General features: G+C 43.3%; 1 protein-coding gene and 2 pseudogenes across 3 annotated transcripts in view; 2 read left to right on the top strand and 1 right to left on the bottom strand.

Annotated features, from left to right (window-relative positions):
* LOC147329634 (NACHT, LRR and PYD domains-containing protein 12-like) overlaps positions 1-25,857 on the top strand; it is a 40,173-nt gene extending 14,316 nt beyond the window's left edge. For 2 of the 3 annotated variants that reach the window (XM_086290906.1, XM_086290908.1), the window contains 4 exons: positions 3,616-3,792; positions 19,445-19,621; positions 24,912-25,085; positions 25,761-25,857. In XM_086290906.1, the coding sequence (XP_086147032.1) occupies positions 3,616-3,792; positions 19,445-19,621; positions 24,912-25,085; positions 25,761-25,767 (535 nt within the window). In that variant the 3' untranslated portion in view covers positions 25,768-25,857. Of the gene's footprint in view, positions 1-3,615; positions 3,793-3,936; positions 4,051-19,444; positions 19,622-24,911; positions 25,086-25,760 lie in introns of those variants that run through there. The other variant, XM_086290907.1, reaches the window with a different exon arrangement.
* LOC147329635 (uncharacterized) lies at positions 4,852-6,161 on the top strand (annotated as a pseudogene).
* Positions 6,445-7,918, bottom strand: LOC147329636 (uncharacterized; annotated as a pseudogene).
* Positions 25,858-27,577: the final 1,720 nt, after the last annotated feature.

Genomic DNA, 27,577 nt, shown 5'->3' on the forward strand with positions numbered 1-27,577 from the left:
CCAACACTGGGTGTTACCTCCTTTACACAGTATCACCTTAAAGCACTTGTTGCAGGCTGCTGAGTTTGGATCTTTTGCTGAGAAGTACAGCCAGACTTTTGACCGCTTCGTCTTGGGCATTTTTAATCTGTAGCTCTGCTCTAAAAGAACATATGTACCTGGGCCCGCCTACTATCCTTGGAAAGGTAAAATGATTGGCTAGAATCTAAAGTGTATGACATGTCAGGAAAAAAAAGCACCGAAATGTGTGCTGCATTTCGGTCTGGTTACTGCCGTTTATGTCAGAACTGGTGCCATAATGGCACCGGATACTGGTGCCCATCCCTACTGAGTGCCATAGGAAACTTAACCTTTGTTTCCATATGCTGGGAACTTCCTATTTTTTCCAAGGAGGACGGGAAAATGTGTGAAAATCTCCCAGTCAGTTCCTCACAGCACACTTCAATCATTTCCCTCCCACAGCATCAGGACCAGGGCTTTTTCTCTCTTTGGTCCCACTAAGAGATTTCCACACAAACACCTCATCAGTGGGACTCTCAGAGCTACCAGCCCTTTGCTATAATCACAAAGCTCTTCATTGAAATCAATGATATCAAAGCTGGAATCAAATGAGTCCAAGTCTTCTGCTGATTCAGCATCACATTCATCTTTGCTCCTTGTTCTGCATCCCCACCATGGACTTCATTCCTTTCCAAAACAGCCTTGAGTGTCCTTTATTCAGCTCATCCTCTGCTTTACTTTTACACCTGATTTTAGCTGCTTTATCTCTCTTTCAACAAGTTTCTGTGCCTCAATCTTTTTCTTCTCTCCCTCATAACAATACAGCTTCTTCTGCCTGAGAGTGATTTACTAATCCAGGGCTGCTTATCACTTTTCAAAGTACTCCCCATTTTTCCCAGAAAGAAATGTAAGTAGAAATCGATGATCTAAGTGAGAACATGAGCCTTTTGACCAGGACATGTCCTTCAACGCACATATTAAACAAATATGTAAGACTGCGTTCTTCCATTTGCGCAACATCTCTAAAGTTAGAAATATCCTGTCTCAGAGTGATGCTGAAAAACTAGTTCATGCATTTATTACTTCCAGGCTGGACTACTGCAATTCATTATTATCAGGATGTCCAAAAAACTCCCTGAAAAGCCTTCAGCTGATCCAAAATGCTGCAGCAAGAGTCCTGACAGGGACTAGAAAGAGAGAGCATATTTCTCCTGTTTTGGCTTCCCTTCATTGGCTTCCTGTTAAATCCAGAATTCAAAATCCTGCTCCTCACATACAAGGTCTTAAATAATCAGGCCCCATCTTATCTTAATGACCTTGTAGTACCATATCACCCTATTAGAGCACTTCGCTCTCGCTCTGCAGGCCTACTTGTTGTTCCTAGAGTATTTAAAAGTAGAATGGGAGGCAGAGCCTTCAGTTTTCAGGCCCCTCTTCTGTGGAACCAGCTTCCAGTTTGGATTCAGGAGACAGACACTATCTCTACTTTCAAGATTAGGCTTAAAACTTTCCTTTTTGCTATAGCATATAGTTAGGGCTGGACCAGGTGACCCTGAATCCTCCCTTAGTTATGCTGCAATAGACGTAGGCTGCCGGGGGATTCCCATGATGCATTGAGTTTTTCCTTTCCAGTCACCTTTCTCACTCACTATGTATTAATAGACCTCTCTGCATTGAATCATATCTGTTATTAACCTCTGTCTCTCTTCCACAGCATGTCTTTATCCTGTCTTCCTTCTCTCACCCCAACTGGTCGCAGCAGATGGCCGCCCCTCCCTGTTCCTGGTTCTGCCGGAGGTTTCTTCCTGTTTAAAGGGAGTTTTTCCTTCCCACTGTCGCCAAAGTGCTTGCTCATAGGGGGTCATATGATTGTTGGGTTTTTCTCTGTATCTATGAAGCGCCTTGAGGCGACTTTTGTTGTGATTTGGCGCTATATAAATAAAATTGAATTGAATTGAATTGAGGGCAGCACGGTGGCATGGTGGTTAGCACTGTTGCCGCACAGCAAGAAGGTCCTGAGTTCAATTCCCCATCAGGCCGGGGTCTTTCTGTGTGGAGTTTGCATGTTCTCCCCGTGTTTGCGTGGGTTCTCTCCGGGTACTCCGGCTTCCTCCCACCGTCCAAAGACATGCAGCTTGTGGGGATAGGTTAATTGGATAATCCAAATTGCCACTAGGTGTGAATGTGAGTGCGAATGGTTGTCTGTCCCTGTGTGTTAGCCCTGCGACAGACTGGCGACCTGTCCAGGGTGTACCCTGCCTCTCGCCCTATGACAGCTGGGATAGGCTCCAGTGCCCCCCGCGACCCTGAAAAGGATAAGCGGAAGCCGATGGATGAATTGAATTGAATTTAAGACGTTCTAGTAAAGAGTCTTTGGTCCAGACTGGAACAACTGTGTGCCCAGTTTGAGCTCTCTTCAGTCCTGTGACCTGACAGACCCAGAGGGGCCATCACATCACATTTAGAAGCTCCCCTAATGGAGCCACAGCACATGTCCAATACTTAGTCTGTCTTGTTGGACAAACTGGAAGAAATGATTCAAGGACACATATAGTCTGAAACTCTGCACAGTTTCCTGTTTGAAGCTGCTTCCCGTTGGCTTCAGCTGTTTGGAGTTTCCATTTTCTAAACTTCTACATTCTGAACCTTCTTCAGCTCTCAACAGATGATGAAACACTGAATGATTTCAAGGACTTAGTCACAGAACAGAGATTCAAATCTCCAAAATCCAACTGGCTGCATCAGGACATATTGTCACGGCGGGGTGCGCCGGTGTGTTTTTGAAACAGGACCCAAAAGCAGATGTGGATGAGGTGTTGCAGGTTTAAACAGAAAGCGATCCTTTATTTGGATGATTACAGGGGTTAACCAAGGAACCCTAAGCAAACTAAAAAACACTAAGAAACAAATACTACAAAGTTCTATGACTATGACTCTGACGGGGATAACAGGCAAAGACTATGACTATGACTGAGGTGGCATAAACAGGCAAAGACTATGACTAACGTAGGATAACAGACATGACTATGACTGCGGTAAACAGACGACCCGACAATGACATGCAGAAAACAGAAGGCTTAAATACACACATGAGGTGATCAGGGGAAGTGGAGACACATGAGGAAACAGCTGACTGACATGAATCTAATGACAGGACCAGGAGGAGTGAAACTAAATACAATGACCAAAGAACACATGACACTGTCAGAATAAAACAGGAAACACTAAAACTAGACATGACAACACAAACTTAACATACCAAATACGTGATGAATAATGCAAGAACTCAAACATAGAAAACCCAGGAACAATAACTGCCTAAACTAAAGGCAAATAGGAAATAACACAAAAACTAACAACATCTCAAAAAATAAGAACAATACAAAGAAAACTCAAAGTGCTGGGTCGGAGACCCAGCCTGTGACACATATAGTCTGAAACTCTGCACAGTTTCCTGTTTGAAGCTGCTTCCCGTTGGCTTCAGCTGTTTGGAGTTTCCATTTTCTAAACTTCTACATTCTGAACCTTCTTCAGCTCTCAACAGATGATGAAACACTGAATGATTTCAAGCTCACACTTTGTCTAATAAACTTACATCTTTCATTCTTTATACAGATTGAGGGACTGTGGTTTGTCAGAGATCAGCTGTGATTATCTGGCAGCAGCACTGAAGTCCAACCCCTCCCATCTGAGACAGCTGAACCTGAGCCTGAACAACAAGCTGCAGGATTCAGGAGTGAAGCATCTGTGTGGTTTCCTGGAGAGTCCAGGATGTGGACTTGAAACTCTGAGGTCAGTCAGCATGTTTTAGTTGTGCTGAGATGAAGATGATGTGAAAGTTGTACTGATTCTAAACTGCAGACATCAGGCTGATATTATACTGATCCACACTGAGGATCTTCATGGTAAAGTCTGTTTTCTTCTTCTCTGGTTTAGTCCATTGACAGCAGCAGAACAATGTTCACATTTCAAACAGTGAGACTCAACGTATCGCCCGCGGCCCACACGCAGCCTGCCCACCTTTCCTGATTCAGAGAGAGGGGACCCTGATTATTCTTTCACCATGTAACCGTGTTCTGTTTAAATAGATTTTCCCTGAGAAAGTTACTCTTTAGTGCCCCCTTCTGGCATGACCTGGTGTAACATGCGCAAATCTGTCTCTGTTCTATGATGTCATCAGAAAGTGCATGCTATAGGGCTTTGGAGTTGACGTCATGCCGCAATGCATTGTGGGAGCGCGGCGCCATTTTCGGGGTCTACGATCCAAACAAACTCACTGTTGGAACAGCGACGACGACAAGAAACATGCTTAAAAGCAGCTCAAAAGAAAACGGACGGTAAATTGCGTCCAGAGGCGAAGCAGCGGTATTTGAAAAAAATAGAGTGCATCGCAAATCTGGACCCATACAACATACGGCAGTGGAGTAAAGACCCAGACGACTTACCGCCACTGTCCTACCTTGATATCTTCACGTATCTTGTTTGTGGAGTAAGCGTTTACACTGCAAACCAGTTTCGTAATTACAAGTCACTGGAGGCACACATCCAATTTACAAATGGCTGGGTGCAAGATTTGGCTATTTTCAAGCCACCAAACTCTGAGTACGTCGTCATTCATACCAAGGTAAGTCAGCTGGAGTGCATCAAGTGAAACAGCCATTTTCCACACCCCACCATAATTAATGTTATACATTTATCATTGAACTGCTAAAATATCGTTATCATATTATGTGCCCATAATTGTAAAGTAGATGAAAAGTAACACATTGATAATCGGGCAAATTATTAACGCCAATTTGTGTCCTCCCTGTCTCATTTCATTTATTGTCTTTACGTCAACCTTGTCCTTGCATGTTACAGGTACTGCACTCCCAAAGATTGAATGAACCTGCATTACAACCATGGGTAATTGTAAGCACCACGGGGAAGGTCGAAGCTGCACACTGCACCTGTATGGCCGGAGTTGCTGAGACCTGCACCCATGTCGCTGCACTTCTGTTCAACAGTGAGGATACGTGGCACAAAGACAGTCACCGATGAACCAGCCTACTGGGTTTTGCCGGCGAACACAACCAAGATACAGCCAGAGGTTGGTCATAACATTGACTTTACATCTTCAGCAGCACAAAAAAAGACTTGATGAAAATATAAACGGACCGTCTGTGGTGAATGGCAGAAGAAGCCGTCCTTCAAAAAGAAAGATTCCTTCTGCTACGTTTGAGGAGTTGTCACCAGTGTTAGACACGCTTCAAAAACACAATAAAGCAGTGTGTTTGTCTGGATTGGAGAAATACTACACATCACACACTGTACAGTCATCCACACTACCACTGTCTCTGGCGTGTTTGTACAACACAGGTGCACAGTCCCTTGGCCTTACAGAGCTACAACTGCACTGCGTAAAGTACATAAACGCAGCAAAAGTTACTGAAGAACAGGCAGAAGCTATTGAGGTACGCACAAGACTGCAACACAAGAGCCCAGAATGGTATGTTTGGCGTGCTGGGAGGATCACAGCTTCAATGATGCACGCTGTGTTTGCCACCACTGTAGAAAAACCCGCCATTACTGTGGTTAATCGTGTTTGCTACCCTGTTAACTCAGTCTGTAATGTGCAAACAACTTGGGGACTGGAGCATGAACAGGACGCTCGACACGCCTACACCCAGAAAATGTCAGCATGTCACAAAAACCTACAGGTCCGTATGTGTGGTTTTCTTGTTAACATGGCTTTTCCTGAAGTAGGAGCATCTCCTGATGGACTAACCACATGTGAATGTTGTGGGAAGGGGTGCCTAGAAATTAAATGTCCATTTAAATACCGATGTGACAGCATTCAGCAAGCATTGGATGCACATGACAAAGACTTCTGCCTCGAGTTGACAGCAAATGGACTTAACTTGAAGAAGACACATCACTTTTACTCACAAGTGCAAACACAGGTCTTTGTGGCCAACGCAAAGCACTGTGACCTCGTGGTATGGACACAAAAAGACATGGCAGTTGTACACATCTTCCCTGATGTGCACTTCTGGGAATCGCGTTTAAAGAAAGCTCAGGAGTTCTTTCAGAAGGTGTGCCTTCCTGAACTAGTAGGAAAACATTTCTCTAAGCGAAAGGCAGCCCCGAGTGTTCACAACGTTTTTCCTTCTGGTGTCTAGTTTTTTGGAAGAAGTGCATTGAAATATGTATAACTTGATTTCAAACGTGCAGCACTTACCATGTACCAATTGTCAAAGTGTGAAATAAAGAGTGCAATGCAGTTATTTGTTATCTTGCTTTTATTATAACGTAATTTTAGTTAAACAAAGAGTTCAAAGTGATGATAAATTTTCGATTATAGTATACAGGTACAGAAATGGTTACATAACGCTATGTCAATGTGTTCATACAATCACACATACCAAAAATTAAAAAGGTTTTCCTGGTTTAAACAATTATTAATTAACAAGTACAAGTCTCATGTGTGCCTGGTTTCACTACCACACTGGGGCACATGTTAACCAAAACACAACACACCCTCACAATTTTATCAAGGAAGGTAACGTCTTCACCCTCACATGGAAGAAGAGAACGGATTGGCATGGTAGTGTGTAGCATTTTGAACTTGTTGCGCAAACTGCCAATTACTCGCTCGACATGGATTCTTAGGTGTGCAATGGCTCGTGTATTTTCTATGTCCTTGGCATCTAGTTGACAGAAGCCCCTTGTAAATGCTGGGATCTTAACCTCTGCACACATCATTCCCACCGCATCTTTGATGTCAAAGCCTCTGTCAGCCAAAACGACATCCCCTGGTAACAGCTTGTTAAGTATGCCACATTGCTCTGTGATGTGTTTATCAGATGCACGGCCCCCCCACCCCTTAGAAATGAATGAAATTGCACCTTGTGGAGTAATCCCGATCAGATATTTCATGGTGTGTGTACCCTTGTAGTGTGAGTACGTTTGAGCACGAGCCTTTAAATTAGATGGTCGTTCTGTACGTATTTCAAAACAGTCTACAATGATGGCTACCCGATTTCCAAAAGTTTCCGTAAATTGTGGAGGCATTGTTGCTTGCAAACAGTGCCTCTCTGGCCAGTGTACAAGTACTCCAAAGCGGGCATACAAAACGTCAATTGTATCAGAAAAGACAGAAGAAAGAGTTTTGTGAGAGACATTGAATAGATAACTAAGATGCTGGACAGGAAGATCAAGTCTAAGTCACATAAGTGTGAGTAAAAGCATTTGGAAATGCGACAGTTTCTTTGATGCTGGTAGGAAAGCTTTTACATTCTCGAGCACGGACATGAAAATAGCAAAACAAGTAAAACCGGTGTAATATTTCACTTTTTTCCGTGTCACCCTTTAAAAAGTTTTCATTCAGCTCTGTCTTGTCCAACTTTGATTTAAGCGTTCTGTTCTCCTCCAGCAGCCGGTTTATTTCTGCTCTGCTCTGTACACAGCGCACACAATCACTTGTCAGTCTTTGATCTTCTGTCTGTTTCTCTCTGATATCAATGTTTTCTGCATCAGCACCCGTTACCTCTGCTTCTACTTGTCCAACACAAATTTGGCCCTCAGCCAAAATAACAAGGTTGTTATGGTGTTGCTCTTCTGTGGTGTCAAACGCTGGCTGCTCTTCTGTGGTAACTTCTGCTGAGGCTTCACCTTCACACTCTGCTGCTCCATTGTCAAAGCCTGTCCAATAAAAAGAGTGCAAATACACAAGGGAACTTTTAAATGGTTTATACATTAAGGCCGTATGAATACTCAAAAATGTTTGTGTTAATTGACAAAGATCAACTTTTAAAATAAGAGATTGTGGTTGGGGGTGCGGTTTTTGTTTACCTCCAACTAGTACTTTATTTTGTTGCCGTTGTGTTTGCCTCCTGTGACGGTCTGAATGTGATGTTCGGATTTCGGAGTGCCCCATGTGTAGCGTTGGTACCCAGTCTGGATTTGTTTGATCCATTTCATAGGCAGGCTTCCCTACAGTTGTGCGAAATAATTAGCGAATCTTTACATAGCACATATGTTTGCAAAGTCACTCCATTCGATGTTTGATCGCAATTTCTATAACTTCCGAGACCACCAACGATGACATTATTCAGCTATAAAGTGTGATAGGAACATATTTAGAACTTACCGGAATGAAAATGTCTTGAGCACACCAGCTGATATCTGGAGACGTAACAGAACTTGATATCAGCTCGTCTCATGGCTGCTATCCAGGCTAGACGCCTTCGTTTGGTAATGTCCGATACATGAGCTCCTTCATGTTGCTTCCAGGTTGGGAAAGCATAAAAAGACAATCCAAACTTATTCCCGTGCCGGTCGTAAGATCGAACATTGCAGCCGAGCACACAGCAAGTACGAACCATGGCTATGCTTTCGCTCCTTACTTAGACCCCCAAAATGGCGGATCGGGCCAAAATCCTTTCCACGCCCACCCCCGTGACATCACGCTCCAAAGCCCTATAGAGATTGAAAATGTGACGTCACTCAGGGGTAAAACCGCAAAGAATTCTGGGAACTTGTGGCAAGAGGTACTAGCGCACGCAGGCTTTCAATTGAAATCAGTTATACAGCGATAAAAAGAAACACAAAAAATGGCAAGAAGCTGTTGTATTATTAACTGCAATAGCCGGTCGCATGACAGCCACGGAAAGCCGACGGGTAAAGAGATCGGTTGTTATCGGATTACATCGTTGAAGAGAAATTGTTCGAGCCATGTTTCCGAAGTAACAAAGAGGCGACTGGATTGTAGCCATTCAAAGACAAAATATAACGTCCCAGAACACTCCAGCTCACAGGTTAGTCTGCTCCAAGCATTTCCACAAAGGTCAGTCTGCTGTTGTAGTTAATACGTCATTTTTCTTAACATAATTGGTGATATAGGTTACAAGCAAGTCTGGCGCTGAACAGAAATTGTCGCGCTATGCTCCTTTGTTTATTGTGCATAAATAGTGAATTGTCCTGACACAATATTGTGTTTCGCTTCTGTTATTACCATGGTACACTGACAAAAACATATACTTTTATTCACCGGATAAAACAGTTGTTTTGTATCACTAATTGCCCAGTGCGATTACAGCATACAATATTATTGTCACTGCTACATTTCTGTGATGGGTACCAGAAATTATTTCTACTACTAATTAATTACCATTGAGCTCAAAGGTCCTATTAATAAACGGTTAACGAATGTGTATTTATGAAGACGATTTGTGAGACTGGTAAACTTATGATATGTACGATGGTCTTTACTTTCTACACGGTGCATTTCAAGGTCCTGCACCCATCCGTCGGTAAATTGTACCTGGGCTTGTTGCAGTGACCTGAAGTTACTAAACTTCACGAGTGTATGCGCTCACTCAAAGAACCGTATAATTATAAATATGAGCGTGGTGAAGTTGGGCAGCACGCTAACGTATTTTGTCCACTCTGTGTGCTCGTAAGGATCTAACACTTTCACTGGTTTGATTTTTTTCCTCGTATCTTTTCTTTGACTTTTCATTAAGTCTGTCTTTGTACAGACCGGCATTGTTCTCCTTCGTTTTGTACATACCCTTTTGGGGGGCAAAGAAAAAGCAAGAATTTATTGGAACCGAAGAATGAACGTTTTGCGGTGCTGCAAATGCTTGCAATTGATGCAGGTACTTGGATTGTTTTGCCACGAGTTACCGGCATGCAATGCGCGAAAGTCACGTGGTCTGTCAATCTCTATTGTTTGGGGAAAAGACTTCTCCTGTTCTCCTGTTCTCTGCTGTAGTGGCAATTGTCTCCCTTAAGATGGTCTTTAAGGGCATTGTCGGTGTGTAATTCTGTTCCATCCTTACTAATGAACAAATCTACTTGAAGAAATGTGATTGCAGTGTTTACTTAATAGAAATGTTTGTAAAGAGAGGATTCGCTAACGCTTTTGGCTAAACAAGTCATTTGTACTGTTATTTCAACTGGCCTAAGTAAAGGGAGTGAAGTCAAACCCTCTTGCCTGCGTGGTCATTTTGAAGAGAAGTTTAGTCTGAATGTCGACTCTAGCAAGGCGTTAGAGGCAGAGGACATTACAGTAAAACGACAACCTCTCAAAGACCAGTCTCGTGAGGAACTGGACAGCAAATAGAGCTATCCTCCAGAAACAGCTCAGCTCTAACATTCAGCTGCAGATGTTGGAAAATCCAATCGACAGCAACATGTCACAGAGAACCAGCGCATCAATGAAAACCAGATCTAATATATCTGACTCCTCCAGGCATTCCAGGAGTTCAGCTGCAAGTAAGGCAGCCGCCGCACAAGCACGTGCAGAAGCTCAGGCAGCTAAGGCTGAAGCAGCATTTGTGGATAAGGAGTATGCTGTCCTCGCCCTGAGTCTCTTAGTTTCACCAGCTAGACAGTGAGATAACGATGCTCCAATAACCAGACTTATTTTCCTTTTTGCGCTGATTTATTGAAGAATGGCCTCTGACCATTGCCTTCTCTTTGACCATCGTAAAACTGAAAGTACAAAATACTGTATTAGCTAACTAACATTGTAAACTAGCTTGTTACACTCTTACTGCAAGCTAACAAGATAAAACTTTCAAATGTACAAATTATCGTGCCATTTCTACACAAAACAAAAGACAATTATTTTATCGATACTCATACTTACAGACATATCTTGTCCAAGGCAACAACATTTTAAGGTCCGTATCAGCTTAGAACGATAACATTACGGTATCACTTTCCGCCATCTTTTATTTCTTCTTCACGTTCTCATTTTTTTTCCTTTCCCAAAGTAACCGAACCCAAAGCAGCCACTAGAGGGAGCTCTAGGGCAGCTTACAACTATAATATCCGATTTAAGTTATAAAAGGCAGAACAAGGAGAATGATCTGAAGTTGCAGCAAGCAGAACTGGAAGCTTCTATGTAGCTTCGAAAAATGCTTCTTGAAGTGTCATTGGATAAAGTACGCATGGAAAAAAAGGCTGCAGCTGCAGAGCAAAGGCAGAAGTTTTGGAGGGTGCAGTGATTCAAGATAAAAGCGAGGGTCTTAGTAAAATAGATGTTCCTGCTGATGACCCAGTAACACGCACAAGGGAATATGTGAAGGGTGCCACACATGGCAGCCAAACCACGCCCATTCTAGAAACCTCCAATGATAACACGGAGATGAAACTCCCTCAGCATTCACCGTAGACTCCTACCCCAAGATCTTTACGCCAGGATCTGATTTACATTTTCGACCAAGCCTCAAGCCAGTTGCGGCACCACACATCCAAACACAAACCACACCCATAGTAGCAAATCTAAAGGATCATTTCCCAGGCAAAGCTGACCAAAGTGAGACCTACACCCCTAAACAAGAACCAACGGTCAATTATGCACGACAGCCTCTGGACAGTGGCTACACCGGCACCGCCTATATCACAACCCCAGACAACTCCAGCCACCCACAGGAGACCACATACCAAGAAAGGGGCCCACTGTACACTCCACTAGAAATGGAGCAGAACATGTCAGACCTTGTTAGATTCATGGCTTGACGTGAACTGGTGTCTACAGGGCTCATTCACTTCAACGACCGTCCCGAATGCTATAGAGCCTGGAAAGCTTTGTTTATGAATACCATCAGGGGCCTCAACCTCTCACCAAGTGAACAGCTTGACCCCCTTGTGAAATGGCAAGGTAAGGACTCAGCTGAACATGCTAGACGAATACGATCTGTGTATGCGAACCAACCAGCAAATGGACTGAGAGCTATGTGGGATAGGCTCAATGAATGCTATGGTGCACCAGAGGTCATCGAGGGTGCTTTTTTGAAAAGATTAAACAACTTTCCCAAGATTCCAAACAGAGACGGTCACAAGCTAAGAGAGCTGGGAGACTTGCTGTTGGAAATACAGGCTGCCAAAGAAGACGGTGACCTGCCTGGCCTTAGTTTTTTGGATACTCTTCATGGTATTACACCTGTAGAAGCTGCCATTTTATCTCCAAGAAAAATGGCTTTCTCTAGGCTTCAAGTACAAAGAAGATCATGGGGCTCTCTACCCCCCATTCAGCTTCTTTGTGGACTTTGTGTGTCGGGAAGCACGGATGCGCAATGACCCTGGTCTCACACAGACAGCACTCAGCAGCGAGTTATCAGGCGCTAAGCAAACGTCTGAAGCCGAAGGTCACAAAGCCATGGCAGTCTTTAAAACGAGGTTCTCTCCGAACCCTCTGCCCCCTTCCAGTGGTACAAGGACTGTATCACTTGGCACCCGATTTGGAAGTGAGTCATCCACTAGAGAGGATCCAGCAGAGCGCTGCCCGCTACACAATAAACCCAACTCCTTACCAAGGTGTCGTGGGTTTAGAGAGACGCCAATAGAAGAAAGGAAAGCACTCCTAAAAAGGCACGGAATATGTTACAGGTGCTGCAGAGCCACACATTTGGTAAGGAATTATGAAGATGACATCTCCTGCTCAGAGTGTGGGAGCAGGAGCCACATTGCAGCCCTCTATCCTGGATTTGCCCTATGGTCCACCAACACAGCATGTTCCGCACCAGATCAGGGCGGGGAGGGAAACTCCAACCTGATTGAGACTGATGTTTCCACAGCATGCACTGAGGTCTGCAGAAACTATTCCGCAGGACATTCCTGCTCAAAAATATGTCTAACCAGGGTCTACCCGACTGGCTGCCCTGACGCTGCAGTTACATTATATGCAATATTAGATGATCAGAGTAACAGATCACTTGCATGTACTGAGTTTTTCCGATTTCAGGTTCTCCTTCACCATACACTTTGAAGACATGTGCTGGAACACAAGAGACAGAAGGCAGGCAAGCACATGGCTTTGTGATCAAACCCATCAACGGCAGTGTCACACTTTCTTTGCCAACACTGATCCCAAATAACCGTGCAGAAATACCAACACCAGAGGTAGCATTAAATCACAGTCATTTGAAGGCCCTTGCAAAACACATTCCAAAGCTGGACTCCCAAGCTTCCATTCTGCTCTTGTTAGGCAGAGATATCATTAGGGTTCATAAGGTCAGAAGACAAGGGAATGGCCCACAAAATGCACTCTATGCCCAGAAGTTGGACCTGGGTTGGGTTATTGTGGGAGATGTGTGCATTGGAGATGTCCACAGACCTACTGTTATCAGCTCTTGCTACACTAACGTACTGAAAAATGGACGCCCTTCTCTCTTTCAGCCATGCCCAAACAAGTACTCTGTAAAAGAGAAATACAGTAGTGGTGGGTCCCCTTCATTTCCCCTGACATGCAAACATCCCCTTGCCAGTGAGAAACGGGCCACTTTAGACTGTAATGTGTTCCAGACAACAAAGGACGATGACAAAGAAGCTCCTTCAATCGAGGACGGACAGTTCATCCACATCATGGAACAAGAGGTTTACAAGGATCAAGAAAACAGTTGGGTGGCTACCCTGCCTTTCAGATCTCCACGACCAAGGCTCCCTCATTACCACGAGCAAGTACTTGAACGTCTCAAATCTTTAGGAAGGAAGCCTAAAATGAAAGAAGAGTTTGTCTCGTTCATGGCAAAGATCTTTCAGATTGGGCACGCTGAAGAAGCCCGACCTCTGAAGCCTAATGAGGAGCATTGGTACCTGCCTTGTTTTGGGGTTTACCATCCCAAGAAGCCCTCTCAAATAAGAGTCGTCTTCGACTCCAGTGCCCAGCACAAAGGTTTGTCTCTGAACCAAGTACTCCTAACGGGACCAGACCTCAACAACACCCTGGTAGGAGTCCTCTTTCGGTTTCGGAAAGAACAGATCGCCTTCACTGTAGATGTACAACAGATGTTTCATTGTTTCATGGTGCAACCTGAAGACTGGAACTTCCTCAGGTTCCTCTGGTTTAAAGAGAATAACCCAGAGAAAGAGATTATGGAGTTCCATATGAACGTGCATGTCTTTGGAAATAGTCCTTCACCGGCTGTGGCTATTTACTGTCTTAGACGTGCAGCACAGGAAGGCCGGAAGGAGTATGGGGAGGATGCAGAACAGTTTGTCACTCGTGACTTTTACGTAGATGACGGGTTAAAGTCCTTGCCCACAGCAGATCCAGCTATTGATCTGCTCAAAAGAACTCAAAAAATGCTGGCTTGCTCTAACCTTTTTTTTCTTTTTTTTTCTTTCGCCTGTCCCGTTTGGCTCTTTTGCCATCAGAATTGTTGTCTAAAGGCAAAGAAAGATGCCCAACGGATTTACTTTACCAAATTGACCATCCCAGCCTTGCCGTAATGGTCCATTTGATTCACCTTTTATTGTTTATTTTATTTTCACTTACTGAATACGGGACAGACTTGACTGGGGGAAAGAAGGGGAGAAAGAAAGAGGGAAAGAGAAACAGCTGAGAAGAGGGACGGGGGAGAAGGGCAAAAAACAAAAACCAACAGAACGGGCAGAAAAAAAAAGAAAAAAGAAAAAAAAATGCATATATCAATCACCTGGATCACCTGCTGAGAAAGAAAAAAGAAAACAAGCAGAAGAGAACAAGAGTAATAGAATAAACAACATCACAATGATATATGGGAATATGACAGTAAATACTAAATATTAAACATTATTGTGCAGCACATAAGATCAACAGAACACAGTGTGCTTTGAGGTAGGAGCCAAAAAGGGTGTAGTTTGTGGGTGTGATCACCCGTGTGTACACCTGTGAGCATGGACGCGCTTGTTTTTTTTTTTTAAAGGTTCCTTCATGTAATGATCTGCTAGAGGGTGTGGGGGGGCTACAGCCCCGTCCTCCAGGGCATGAAGCAGGTATGGAGGAGATCAAAACTCCAGACATCCAGAGGCCCCCAGAACACAAGAGACCAAGGAAGACCAACAGAGGGGCAGCCGCGCCACTGTCCCAGAAAGAGCTGAGGAGAGTCCCAGATGAGGGCTCACTCAGCAGCCGCGGAGCAGAAGCCAGGGGGGAGTTGCAGTGACGCGCCCATGAGCTCCACCGGCAGCCAGCCAGGCTTGCTCTAACCTTAGGCTGCATAAGCTGGCTTCGAACAGCAAGGAGGTCATGAAGGCCTTTCCCAGTTAAGATCATGCCACAGACCTGAAGGATTTGGACCTTACTGCTGACACTCTACCAATGCAGCGTAGCCTTGGGCTGTACTGGGACTTGAATTCAGACTGTTTTACTTACCGTTTACAGGACGAGAAAATGTCATTCACTCAACGTGGAGTTCTCTCAACGGTGAACAGCCTGTACGGTCCTCTAAGATTTGTTTCCCCTGTGACAATTCAAGGAAAACTGCTGCTTCGAGAACTAGCCTCACAGTCTTCAGACTGGGACACTCCATTGCCAGCAAAAAAAGGAAAAGGTGTGGGAAAGTTGGAGAGATTCTCTGCAGGAGTTAAGACATCTGAGGATACCCCGACCGTACTCAAACATGTCACCATCTACTGTCAAGTTAACAGAACTCTGTGTCTTTTCAGATGCTTCAGAGAAAGCAGTAGCTACTGTTGCCTACTTGAAGACTGTGGATGCAGATGGGGGATGCTGCACTAGATTGGTTGCAAGTAAAGCCAAACTGGCCCCACGTCCATAGCATACTATACCTCGGTTGGAGCTTTGTGCTCCTCATGGCCGTAACTCTGTCTGAGGTCATCACCTCCGAAATAGACATTGTATTTGATGCAGTCACCTACTACACACCTACTACTGAGCAATCAAGTCCAGAGAATCAGACGAAGCACAATGCCACAGCAGTGGCGATATGTCTGCACAGAAGACAATCCCGCAGACATTGCCACACGGTCTATCACAGCAGACCGCCTTGAGAACACAATATGGTTCTCTGGACCGGCATTCTTGTCTCGACCTGAAGGGGTGTCACCTGTGGTACAGAGGTTTGACCTTTTGGAACCAGATCAAGACAGTGAAATCAGGCCTCAAGTCACAACACTGTCGGTCACAGTCCTCAAACATCTTTGCTCTGGGTGGTTCAATCGCTTCTCATGCTGGAGTTCCCTCATAAGGGCTCTTGGTACCCTTATTCACATTGTTCAGAGCTTTAAAAAAGGAAAGGAGTGTGTCGCTCAAAAATGTGAGGGTTGGCATTAGTGCCCCCCCCCCCCCCCCCCCACCGGGGATATTCTTGAACAGAGTAAGCTAGTCATTATCAAAACAGTTCAACAAGAGGTCTATAGAAAAGAACTGGAGCGTCTTGCATCAAATGCCAACATTCCCAAGAGCAGCTCACTCGTTGCCCTGGATCCTTTCATTGACTCATACGCGCTATTAAGGGTCGTCTCATTGGGGCAAAAATAGGGTTCCACGAAAAACGGCCACTGGATCTGCCTAGACGGCATCACGTAACCACTCTCATAGTGCGTCACTTTCATGAGCAGGTACGTCACCAAGGACGTCTCTTCACTGAAGGAGCTGTCCGATCTGCAGGTTACTGGATCGTTGGTGGCAGGAGATGCATTAATAGACTCGTTTTCGAGTGTGTCACTTGTTGAAGGCTGAGAGGGAGGTGTGAAGTTCAAAAGATGGCAGACTTGCCACCAGAAAGGCTCAGCATGGAACCACCTTTTAGCAACATCGGCATTGATGTGTTTGGGCCCTGGTCTGTATCAGCCCGTCACCAGAGCTTGCAAAGATATGTGGATTCCTTCAAATCTTGATGGGAAAGCCATGGAGAGGTTTCTGTCAGAACACGGATGTACTTAGACCTTCAACACACCACATTCCTCTCATATGGGAGGAGCATGGGAAAGGATGATCGGCATCACACGTCGTATCCTGGACTCGATGCTTCTTCAGATGGGCTCCTCCAAACTCACACATGAGGTACTCACAACATTCATGGCTGAGGTCTCAGCCATAGTGAACAGTCGACCACTGGTGCCTGTGTCAAATGATCCTACAGATCCTTTCATTCTTACACCGGCTTCATTGCTTACTCAGAAAGTAGGTCCATGCCCAGTACCAGAAAGAGATTTTGGACATAAAGAACTATTGAAGCAACAGTGGTGCAGGGTCCAAAGCTTGTCTAACACATTTTGGGACAGGTGGCGGAAACAGTATCTGTCAACACTACAGTGTCGAACAAAGTGGACTTCTGACCGGCCAAACCTTAAGCAAGGAAGTGTGGTGCTTCTTAAGAACAGTCAGTGCAGTAGGAACGACTGCGCATTAGGTATTATCGTTGATGTGTATCCCAGTAAAGACGGAAGGGTGCGCAAAGTGCAAGTAAAGGTCATTAAGAAAGAGGGATCAAAGCTTTACGTCCGACCTGTGAATGAGATGATCTTGCTCATTCCTCCAGATGACTGAAATGTGTTTGACCTTGTCAAATTAGTAGGTGAAACTTGCTGAATTTCAGACGGGGAGTGTTCTGTCACCATGAAACCGTGTTCTGTTTAAATAGATTTTCCCTGAGAAAGTTACTCTTTAGTGCCCCCTTCTGGCATGACCTGGTGTAACATGCGCAAATCTGTCTCTGTTCTATGATGTCATCAGAAAGTGCATGCTATTGTTTGGGGAAATGACTTCTCCTGTTCTCCTGTTCTCTGCTGTAGTGGCAATTTTCTCCCTTAAGATGGTCTTTAAGGGCATTGTTGGTATGTAATTCTGTTCCATCCTTACAAATCTACTTGTAGAAATGTGATTGCAGTGTTTACTTAATAGAAATGTTTGTAAAGAGAGGATTCGCTAACGCTTTTGGCTAAACAAGTCATTTGTACTGTTATTGTGTATTTGTCCTCATCTATGATTTCTACGAACATTTCATGTTGTTTCTCAGTTTTACCCTACTTCAACAGGCCTAAGTAAAGGGAGTGAAGTCAAACCCTCTTGTCTGCGTGGTCATTTTGAAGAGGAGTTTAGTCTGAAGGTCGACTCTGGCAAGGCGTTAGAGGCAGAGGACATTACACTGATTAACTGTGTAGTGTTCTTCCTTACATTTCTAAGTATCAGACACAACAATGAATAATCCACGGCTGACTCTCTTTAGCAGGTCAAAGGTCACGGCACACAGCAGACAGTGGGAAATATTATAACTCTGATCATTTATCAGCACATATCCATATGTATAAAAACAAAGCTGACACTGTGAGACTTGATCAGAGGTGTGATCATCACAGCAGAGGCCTTTGTGTCAAAGTCACTGAGGATCAAACAGAAACACATGAAGCAGATTTTCCTGTTCTGGCTTTTTATAGCAGATAACCTTCAAAATATTCTGCAGTCCATCAAAAACTGAAGAAAACCATGAATCAACATGTGAACATGAGCTGATGCTGCTGAAGTGAAGCAAAGTTACAGAGGTTTGATTACAGACACAGCTGAGAGTTTGTAATCTGTCATCATTTTAAAAGGTTTAAATTTCTTCAGTATTGAACAGCAGAAATGAGGCTTTGTTTTCAGAGGCTGACAGCAGTGAACACAACAGCAGACTGGTGCGTAATAAGCAGTGAATAATGCAGGAAACAGATTTTTGAAGGATTGAATGAATCAACATCGCTTTATTCAAATTAAAACCATTTAAATAGGAAAATCCATTTTTTTACAGCCGCCTCTAATGCTGGGTAATGTCAGCTGGTCCATGTGCAGCTGGCTGTGAGGCTCAGGGAGCGTCTACAAAGTGCAACACTGAAAGAACATCATCCGTAAATATTGTGTAATAACTGGACTCTCATACAGCGAGACTCAAATGCCTTTAAACATCAGCTTATCCTGCTGATCCAAGTCCAACACTGAGTTTGTAAAAACATGTTTGTCAATTATTTTATTTTGCTTCTGAGGAAAATGATTCAATAACTTGCTGCTAATACACAACATTTCATCATATTTCCTCATAACCCTCTTTTGTCTGAACATTTGATCCCACTGACTTTTATTGTGATTTGGCGCTATATAAATAAAATTGAATTGAATTGAATTTGAATTTGCGATAAAGGATCCACAGAGTTTGGTGACAATAATGACAGTAGATGTTTGTGTGAAAGTGCTGGAAGCAAATTAGTGTGTGATGTTCTTTCAGTGTTGCACTTTGTAGACGCTCCCTGAGCACTGGTCTCACAGCCAGCTGCACATAGAGACCAGTGTTGTTAGTCCAGGTCAGAAGATGACTTGTTGGAATGAAAATGAGCTTGTAGTTTGTCTGCTTTAATAATGTGACTGGAAAAAGGTGTTGGACTTCAAATATGTCCATTTCTTTCACACTTCACCTTTAAAAGTGAAGCCTTGTGGTTCCTGGAAGGAAAAACACGACTTTTTCAAGTCTTTGTCCTGTTTTTATGATAAATGTACGACTTTAATGTGAAACATTCAGTTTTTTCTCTTGTTGTGTTTGTTTGAAGCTGCTTCCTGTTGGCTTCAGCTGTTTGGAGTTTCCATTTTCTAAACTTCTACATTCTGAACCTTCTTCAGCTCTGAACAGATGATGAAACACTGAATGATTTCAAGCTCACACTTTGTCTAATAAACTTACATCTTTCATTCTTTATACAGATTGAGTTACTGTGGTTTGTCAGAGATCAGCTGTGATTATCTGGCAGCAGCACTGAAGTCCAACCCCTCCCATCTGAGACAGCTGAACCTGAGCCTGAACAACAAGCTGCAGGATTCAGGAGTGAAGCATCTGTGTGGTTTCCTGGAGAGTCCAGGATGTGGACTTGAAACTCTGAGGTCAGTCAGCATGTTTTAGTTGTGCTGAGATGAATATGATGTGAAAGTTGTGCTGACACTAAACTGCAGACATCAGGCTGATATTATACTGATCCACACTGAGGATCTTCATGGTAAAGTCTGTTTTCTTCTTCTTTGGTTTAGTCCATTGACTGCAGCAGAACAATGTTCACATTTTAAACTTTCAAAGAAGAAGAAAAATCCTCCACTGGATAATTCACTGTGAAACTCTCAAACTCTTCATTCCACCTTAAAGTCTGTCTGACACTGAAATCCAAAGCAAAATGTCCATTTGCTTTACAGACAGCAGTCCAACACAAACATACACACATCATCCAAAACACAGTCCAACATCCAAATCTCCTCCACTGCCAGCATTAAAGATGGGAAAGAGAAGGAGGAACTGTGAGGAGAAAACTATTAGGAGGCAAAGAAACACAGACTCAAAGATTTTACATGTACATGGACGATGCCCCGTCACAGAGGGAATCGCGCGGGGCTTCCAGCACACTCTTTATTTATACTTCAAGTAAGCTTTCACAGCAGTAGGTGTGGCATGTTCAGAATCCAAAAACATTTCCATAAAAGGAAAGACCGTTAGCTTGTCTGCTGAAACAGGAGATAGCTTGGTATGTATAGATCTCGAAAACATTTCCATAAAAGGAAAGAGAGAGAGAGAGAGAGAGAGACTGTTAACTTGTCTGTTAACACAGGAAGCAGTATGGTATGTCACAGCACTCTTCTGCACATATGGTTTCCCTTTTCCTGTGGTTTCCAATTCCAATTCTTCTTCCTTTAACTGAAGCTACAACTAAACATAATCACAAAACTAAAAATCTTCCATCAGGAACGCTCTGACATTCAGGGTTAGAATGAGTTTCATAAAGCAGACTGTGAAGATCAAAGCTGCATTAGAAAGCTTACATGAATGAATGAGTGGACAGAAGTGGACAGAGATCATCTGAAGCACTTCAAAGGCTTTAAATCAGCACATTTCTCTTTATTCTTTATCAACTCTGTTAGTTTCTCTGTTTTCTGTGGAATGAAGCTAACAGCAGGCTAATAAGAAGCTGACCAATAGGTTTCTATTAAAGGTTATAATTTGCATATGAAAAAGTGCTTTGGCTCAGCAGGGATCAGCTTACTGGTAGGATACAGCTGCTGGATGGGATTAGCATGTCATAGCTATCTACCAAACTGCTAACTGGGGGATTTCAGGCCATCTATGAATCATTTTTGCTAACTGTTTATTCAGCTTAGGCTCACAGGGCTGCAGCCTGTGCCCTAGCTGTCATAGGGCAAGAGGCGTGGTCCACCTGCACAGGTGAGCAGTCCATCACAGGGCCAACAGAGAGACACAGAGAAGCACTCTCTCACATCCACACCTACAGCCAATTTAGAAGCACCAATGAACCTAAGCAGCATTTCATTGGACTGTGGGAGAACATCCAACCTCCACAGAAAGGCCAACAAGCTTCAACCTACAACCTTCTTGCTTTAATAAATAATAATAATGGATTGCATTTATATAGCGCTTTTCATGTGAAAATCTCCCAGTCAGTTCCTCACAGCACACTTCAATCATTTCCCTCCCACAGCATCAGGACCAGGGCTTTTTCTCTCTTTGGTCCCACTAAGAGATTTCCACTGTCCTGAATTCGACAAGTGGCACAAAAACAAACCAATGGAGGACCCAGTAGAGTGCAATCAGATAAAGAGTTTATTAAGAACACACGTACGGGAAGAAGTACACAGCATCACATCTGCGGACTTCTTCTGCCAAAAATACACAGGGAATGGTTTATATATCATCAGGGTTTGACGCACCCTCTTGCGTTCTATAATTCTATAACATATTTTTGTATTTCTAAGAACATCATTTGCATCTTGTACAGACAATGAGACAATTTTAGAGCTAAGGTCAGACACAGAAGTTCCTCTTTCTAACATCTTTTCCCAAATATGGCGATGATTACAGGCCCTGGAGATACCCGTGGACTTGTCCTCCTGTTTTATAAGGAAAAAAACATGAAATTAAAATAATAGCACATAGTAAGAAATTAAGAAAAAAAAATTCTTTTTTTTCTTTTTCTCCTGTCACCTGTTACTAAGTAAACTCAAATGCCACAGGTTGCAACAAGAAGCTGAATACATTCAGGCCTTCACTCAAGCTGGTTTCTAGATTATATGTATGTGTTTTGTAAGCGTGTATGCAGTTTTAACCTTCTTTAACTGACCACAAAATGCAATGTGTATAAAATGGTCTTAGCTGTACCTGTAATAAAAAGGTTAATGTAAAGTCAGCAGGTTTTAATAAACATCTTAATGCAGTATCAATACTATAGATTATATCATTAATGATGCAGAATGTATTGAAGCCATAAAATAATTTAGGACCATGACACTTTTATTCCACAATCAGAGAGAAAGAAACAGAGAGAGAGTGCAGGACAGACAGACAGGTGACAGTCTCAGGTGTATACATTGCTACAAAACAGCACAAAAGAAGGAGGATTTAGTGTTTGTGTTATTACGAGTGCTAAACAAGAAGAGTTCCCAGATGCTACAGTGGACACATGTGTGACTCCTGTGATTAAAGCAACTTTCTTTCAGCTTAACGAGTGAACCGTCAGCTCGTTCAAACACACGTTAAAGTCCGTTTGGCTCGACACCACCGAACAGAGGCAGCAATATAACATAGCTAACATTAACAGTGCAGTGAATCCTGCTTGTGCCGTGATATTCAGGACTGCAAACCGAGCAGCATCACTGACTTTCAGCTTGTTGTGTTTGTGGATATATGACTGACTTTAATTATCCACAAAATCATCAGATTCTCTGTAAGATTAAGGTCGACTATCGAACGGCGTATAAAGTAAAGGCTTTAAAACAAAGTAAACGCTGAAAGTACAAACTTCGCTAATGTCACATAACTTGGCCGGCATGTGGCCAACAGTAATGTTTTAATGTTCTTCATTATTAAACATTTGCACATAAATAAGTGCAAGTGTTTTTCTTTTTGCAGCATTTTTCTTTTTGAAGCATTTTTTATTTTCCAAGTGTTTTCTGAAGTTGCAGTCCGTTTGGCCTCTCAGGGCCCACCTAAATATATTATCATGCTGTTTACAACTACATGAATGTGATTTATTACTATTACTGAAGGTCCGCGGCTTGTAGCCGAAAATTAGCTTTACTTTGTTGTCTGGGTCAAGTTTGCTAGCGAGAGAAAGAGAAAGGCTGTTCCAACGGAACTTATTGTTTCAGAGGAAAACACGAACACAGTGTACAGTCGAGTCTTAATAGCTTACTTACAACTGGGCTTATCAGGCACTCTTTTTGGCTGCAGTGGTTATTATTATATTTACATGCTTCCAGCTCCTGTTTCTGCTCGATGACAACTCATACTTTTCCTTTTTCTCCCTCCTCGCGCTCACAGACACATAACGGGTATGGCAGTCCATTCTCCCTGCAGCACGGACTACACTGCCAATGAGGCTACATTCTTTAGGGCTATGCCTGTAGCATTCTGCCTATTAGCTTAGCACAACAACAACAACAAAAAGGCGCTCTCTCACCCAGGAAACACACAGTCGCAGAGAGAGCGACACCGTGTAACCATGGCAACCGTAACGCTGCCGCCTGGAACAACGGAACATAACTGTCAAACAAAAGAGTCCTGACCCGCGACAATATGAATCAGGAAAATACCGCCGTGTAATCCATTTATTTCAACAAAGTAACTGTATTCTAAATACCACATGATACAGTTACGGTAACTGTAACGGAATACAGTTACTCTTATTTTGTATTTTAAATACATAACGGCGGTATATGTATTCCGTTACTCCCCAACACTGGGTGTTACCTCCTTTACACAGTATCACCTTAAAGCACTTGTTGCAGGCTGCTGAGTTTGGATCTTTTGCTGAGAAGTACAGCCAGACTTTTGACCGCTTCGTCTTGGGCATTTTTAATCTGTAGCTCTGCTCTAAAAGAACATATGTACCTGGGCCCGCCTACTATCCTTGGAAAGGTAAAATGATTGGCTAGAATCTAAAGTGTATGACATGTCAGGAAAAAAAAGCACCGAAATGTGTGCTGCATTTCGGTCTGGTTACTGCCATTTATGTCAGAACTGGTGCCATAATGGCACTGGATACTGGTGCCCATCCCTACTGAGTGCCATAGGACACTTAACCTTTGTTTCCATATGCTGGGAACTTCCTATTTTTTCCAAGGAGGACGGGAAAATGTGTGAAAATCTCCCAGTCAGTTCCTCACAGCACACTTCAATCACTTCCCTCCCACAGCATCAGGACCAGGGCTTTTTCTCTCTTTGGTCCCACTAAGAGATTTCCACACAAACACCTCATCAGTGGGACTCTCAGAGCTACCAGCCCTTTGCTATAATCACAAAGCTCTTCATTGAAATCAATGATATCAAAGCTGGAATCAAATGAGTCCAAGTCTTCTGCTGATTCAGCATCACATTCATCTTTGCTCCTTGTTCTGCATCCCCACCATGGACTTCATTCCTTTCCAAGCCAGCCTTGAGTGTCCTTTATTCAGCTCATCCTCTGCTTTACTTTTACACCTGATTTTAGCTGCTTTATCTCTCTTTCAACAAGTTTCTGTGCCTCAATCTTTTTCTTCTCTCCCTCACAACAAGACAGCTTCTTCTGCCTGAGAACATGTTGGAGTGATTTACTAATCCAGGGCTGCTTATTGGGGGAAATACTTCCTGTTTTCAAAGTAATCCCCATTTTTCCCAGAAAGAAATGTAAGTAGAAATCGATGATCTAAGTGAGAACATGAGCCTTTAAAAAGTCCCAGTGGGTGCAGTCAAAGCAGTCCCTCAGTCCCAGTATAGAGTCTTTGGTCCAGACTGGAACAACTGTGTGCCCAGTTTGAGCTCTCTTCAGTCCTGTGACCTGACAGACCCAGAGGGGCCATCACATCACATTTAGAAGCTCCCCTAATGGAGCCACAACACATGTCCAACACTTAGTCTGTCTTGTTGGACCAACTGGAAGAAATGATTCAAGGACTTAGTCACAGAACAGAGATTCAAATCTCCAAAATCCAACTGGCTGCATCAGGACATATAGTCTGAAACTCTGCACAGTTTCCTGTTTGAAGCTGCTTCCTGTTGGCTTCAGCTGTTTGGAGTTTCCATTTTCTAAACTTCTACATTCTGAACCTTCTTCAGCTCTGAACAGATGATGAAACACTGAATGATTTCAAGCTCACACTTTGTCTAATAAACTTACATCTTTCATTCTTTATACAGATTGAGTGTCTGTGGTTTGTCAGAGATCAGCTGTGATTATCTGGCAGAAGCGCTGAAGTCCAACCCCTCCCATCTGAGACAGCTGGAGCTGCAAGGAAACAACCTGAAGCATCCAGATGTGAAGCAGCTGTCTGATCTTCAGCAGAGTCCAGACTACAGACTGGAGACTCTGGGGTCAGTAGAGTGATGGAGTGAGTGGGTGGTGCTGTCAGCAGTATTGTACTAAACACAGTCAGTATGAAACAAAGATCCAGTGTTTCCTGTAAACCTGCAGCTTCTCAGTGAAGCTGTGAGAGGAGAATGGTGACAGGCTTCAGGATTGGACACAAACACTTCCTGTTTCTGACCTTTATGGTCACCATAGTAACGGCTGACACGCTCTGATCAAACGCTGTCAACAGCCAATCAGCTCTCTGAACAAAGCAGCACGCAGACCAATGACTTCATTCATTTCCAAGTTTAAAGCAGTGAAGAACACAGTCTGTAGGTGAGGAAGAATTTAGTGAGAGCAGATGTTTGGATGGAATTCCTCCAGTTAACAGCTGGAACCGTCCATCTGGATTGTTGGGCTTGTTGTTGGGGTTCCTACAGAGCTCAGAGTGGACACACCAAGGTTCTTCTAATGAATGAAAGTCCAAACTCAAACTAGGAGGGAAAAACATTTTCATCAACTTCAATAAAAATCCAAAGATTAGAAAAAGTGAAGCAACAATGAGTCCTAGTACAGTCCCAGCACTGAAGTCCCTGCTGCTCTTTATACTGGATGTGCTGCATCACTGACTGACAGCTGATGAAGAGTCTCTGGAAACACTCGTTTATCTCCTCTGCTCTTCCTTCTTCTCTCTGCAGGTGGTGATGGTAAACAGGACGGTGTGTGTGCTGAGAGAGGAGGAGCTGTGTCCTGATGATCCAGAGAGGTTGAAGCAGCAGCAGCTTGTGTGTAGAGACGCTCTGACTGGGCCATGTTACTGGGAGGTGGAGAGGAGAGCTTCATCCAGCAGTGACTGACAGAGGAATGAGAAGAAGTGCAGATGACTGTCAGTGCTGCAGAGTGAACTGCTCTGAGAACAGCTCCACTGTCAGACACAATGTAGAGTCCAGCATCATCCCTGTGTGTCCCTCTGGATCTGACAGAGGATCATCAGTGTATCTGGACTGCTCTGCTGCTGCTCTGTCCTTCTACAGTCTCTGCACAGTCTCTGTCTGACTCTGGCTTCAGACCCTCCTGGATCAAACTCGCCTGGAAAGACATTCAAATTCAAATTTTATTTGTCACACACACAACCATACCCAGTATGACATGAGGTGAAATGCTTGTAGCTGTGCAATGCCCGACCATTAAATGACAGTGGTTTTACACTATTTACAATTTACAGGTTATTACAAAATTTACAGATTTAACTTAGAAATTTACAGTAAAAATGTGCAAATAGCAGAAAGAGATTATAAGGAAGTGTACATGAAGAAAAACCAGAGTGCGTGTGGTGATGTGATGTGTGTGAGAGTCCAGTCTTATAGTGATGTGATGTGTGTGGGAGAGTTCGGTTCTAAACCTGGTTCACGCCGCAATGTATTGCGCCATTTTCTGGGTCCACAAATCAAAACAAACGCATCGTGTTGGAACGACGACGACAAGAAACATGCTTAAAAGCAGCTCCAAAGAAAACGGACGGTATAGAGACCGATTGCATCCAGAGGCGAAGCAGCAGCACTTGGAAAAAATTAGAGTGCATCGCAAATCTGGACCCATATGAAATAGGGCTTTGGAGTTGACGTCATGCCGCAATGCATTGTGGGAGCGCGGCACCATTTTCGGGGTCTACGAATCAAAACAAACACACTGTGTTGGAACAACGATTACAAGATGCTTAAAAGCAGCTCAAAAGAGAATGGACTGTATAGAGACCGATTTCGTTCAGAGGTGAAGCGGTGGTACTTGCAGAAAATAGCGTGCATTGGAAATGTCGACCCGTATGAAATACGGCCGTGGAGTAGAAACCCTGAAGACCAACCGCTATTGACGTAGCCTGACATATTTTCGTACCTTGTCTGTGGAGTCAGCACATACAAGTCGTCATTCAAACAAAGGTAAGTCAGCTCGAGTACTGCGAGTGAAATGCATTTGATTTCCCTGCAAACTTTCACATTAGTGCAGCATAAATTCATTCATGAGGGGAAATTACAGTGAGAACATGTGGAGGCTGTTAGGTGGATAACATAGTGAGTTCAGTGCATTGATGTGACATTGTCCTGAAGGATTTAGTTATTCTTTATGGTTAAAGAAATTGCACTAATTTATTCATATTTATTATAAATAATCCTAATTATACATCTTGCTTCCATGTTTGTATCCTGTGTCACTAAAAATACATTTTATTTTAGTTTTATACATTGATTATTACCTGCAGAATCTCCTTATCATATTAAGTGACTCATAATTGTCACTTTATGCTTTCTCCATCTCTAAAGTGATGACATCCTTGCATTACATACTTTAGGTTCATTTTCTGCAGGCAGGTTTCTGACAGAGAACAGGCAGATTTACACTATAACATGCAGCGTTCTATAGATGGACACATAAAGAAATGAAAAATTACATGTATGTGCTAACTTTCTAAACACTTTGTTACATTTAGTTTCATAATTACAAGTCACTGGAGGCGCAC

This window comes from Aulonocara sp. 'chitande type north' Nkhata Bay, linkage group LG5, assembly GCF_057382095.1.
Source record: "Aulonocara sp. 'chitande type north' Nkhata Bay isolate Kocher_YH1m ecotype deep benthic linkage group LG5, A_spYH_male_GT1.1, whole genome shotgun sequence".
In the NCBI taxonomy this organism is placed as follows: domain Eukaryota; kingdom Metazoa; phylum Chordata; class Actinopteri; order Cichliformes; family Cichlidae; genus Aulonocara; species Aulonocara sp. 'chitande type north' Nkhata Bay.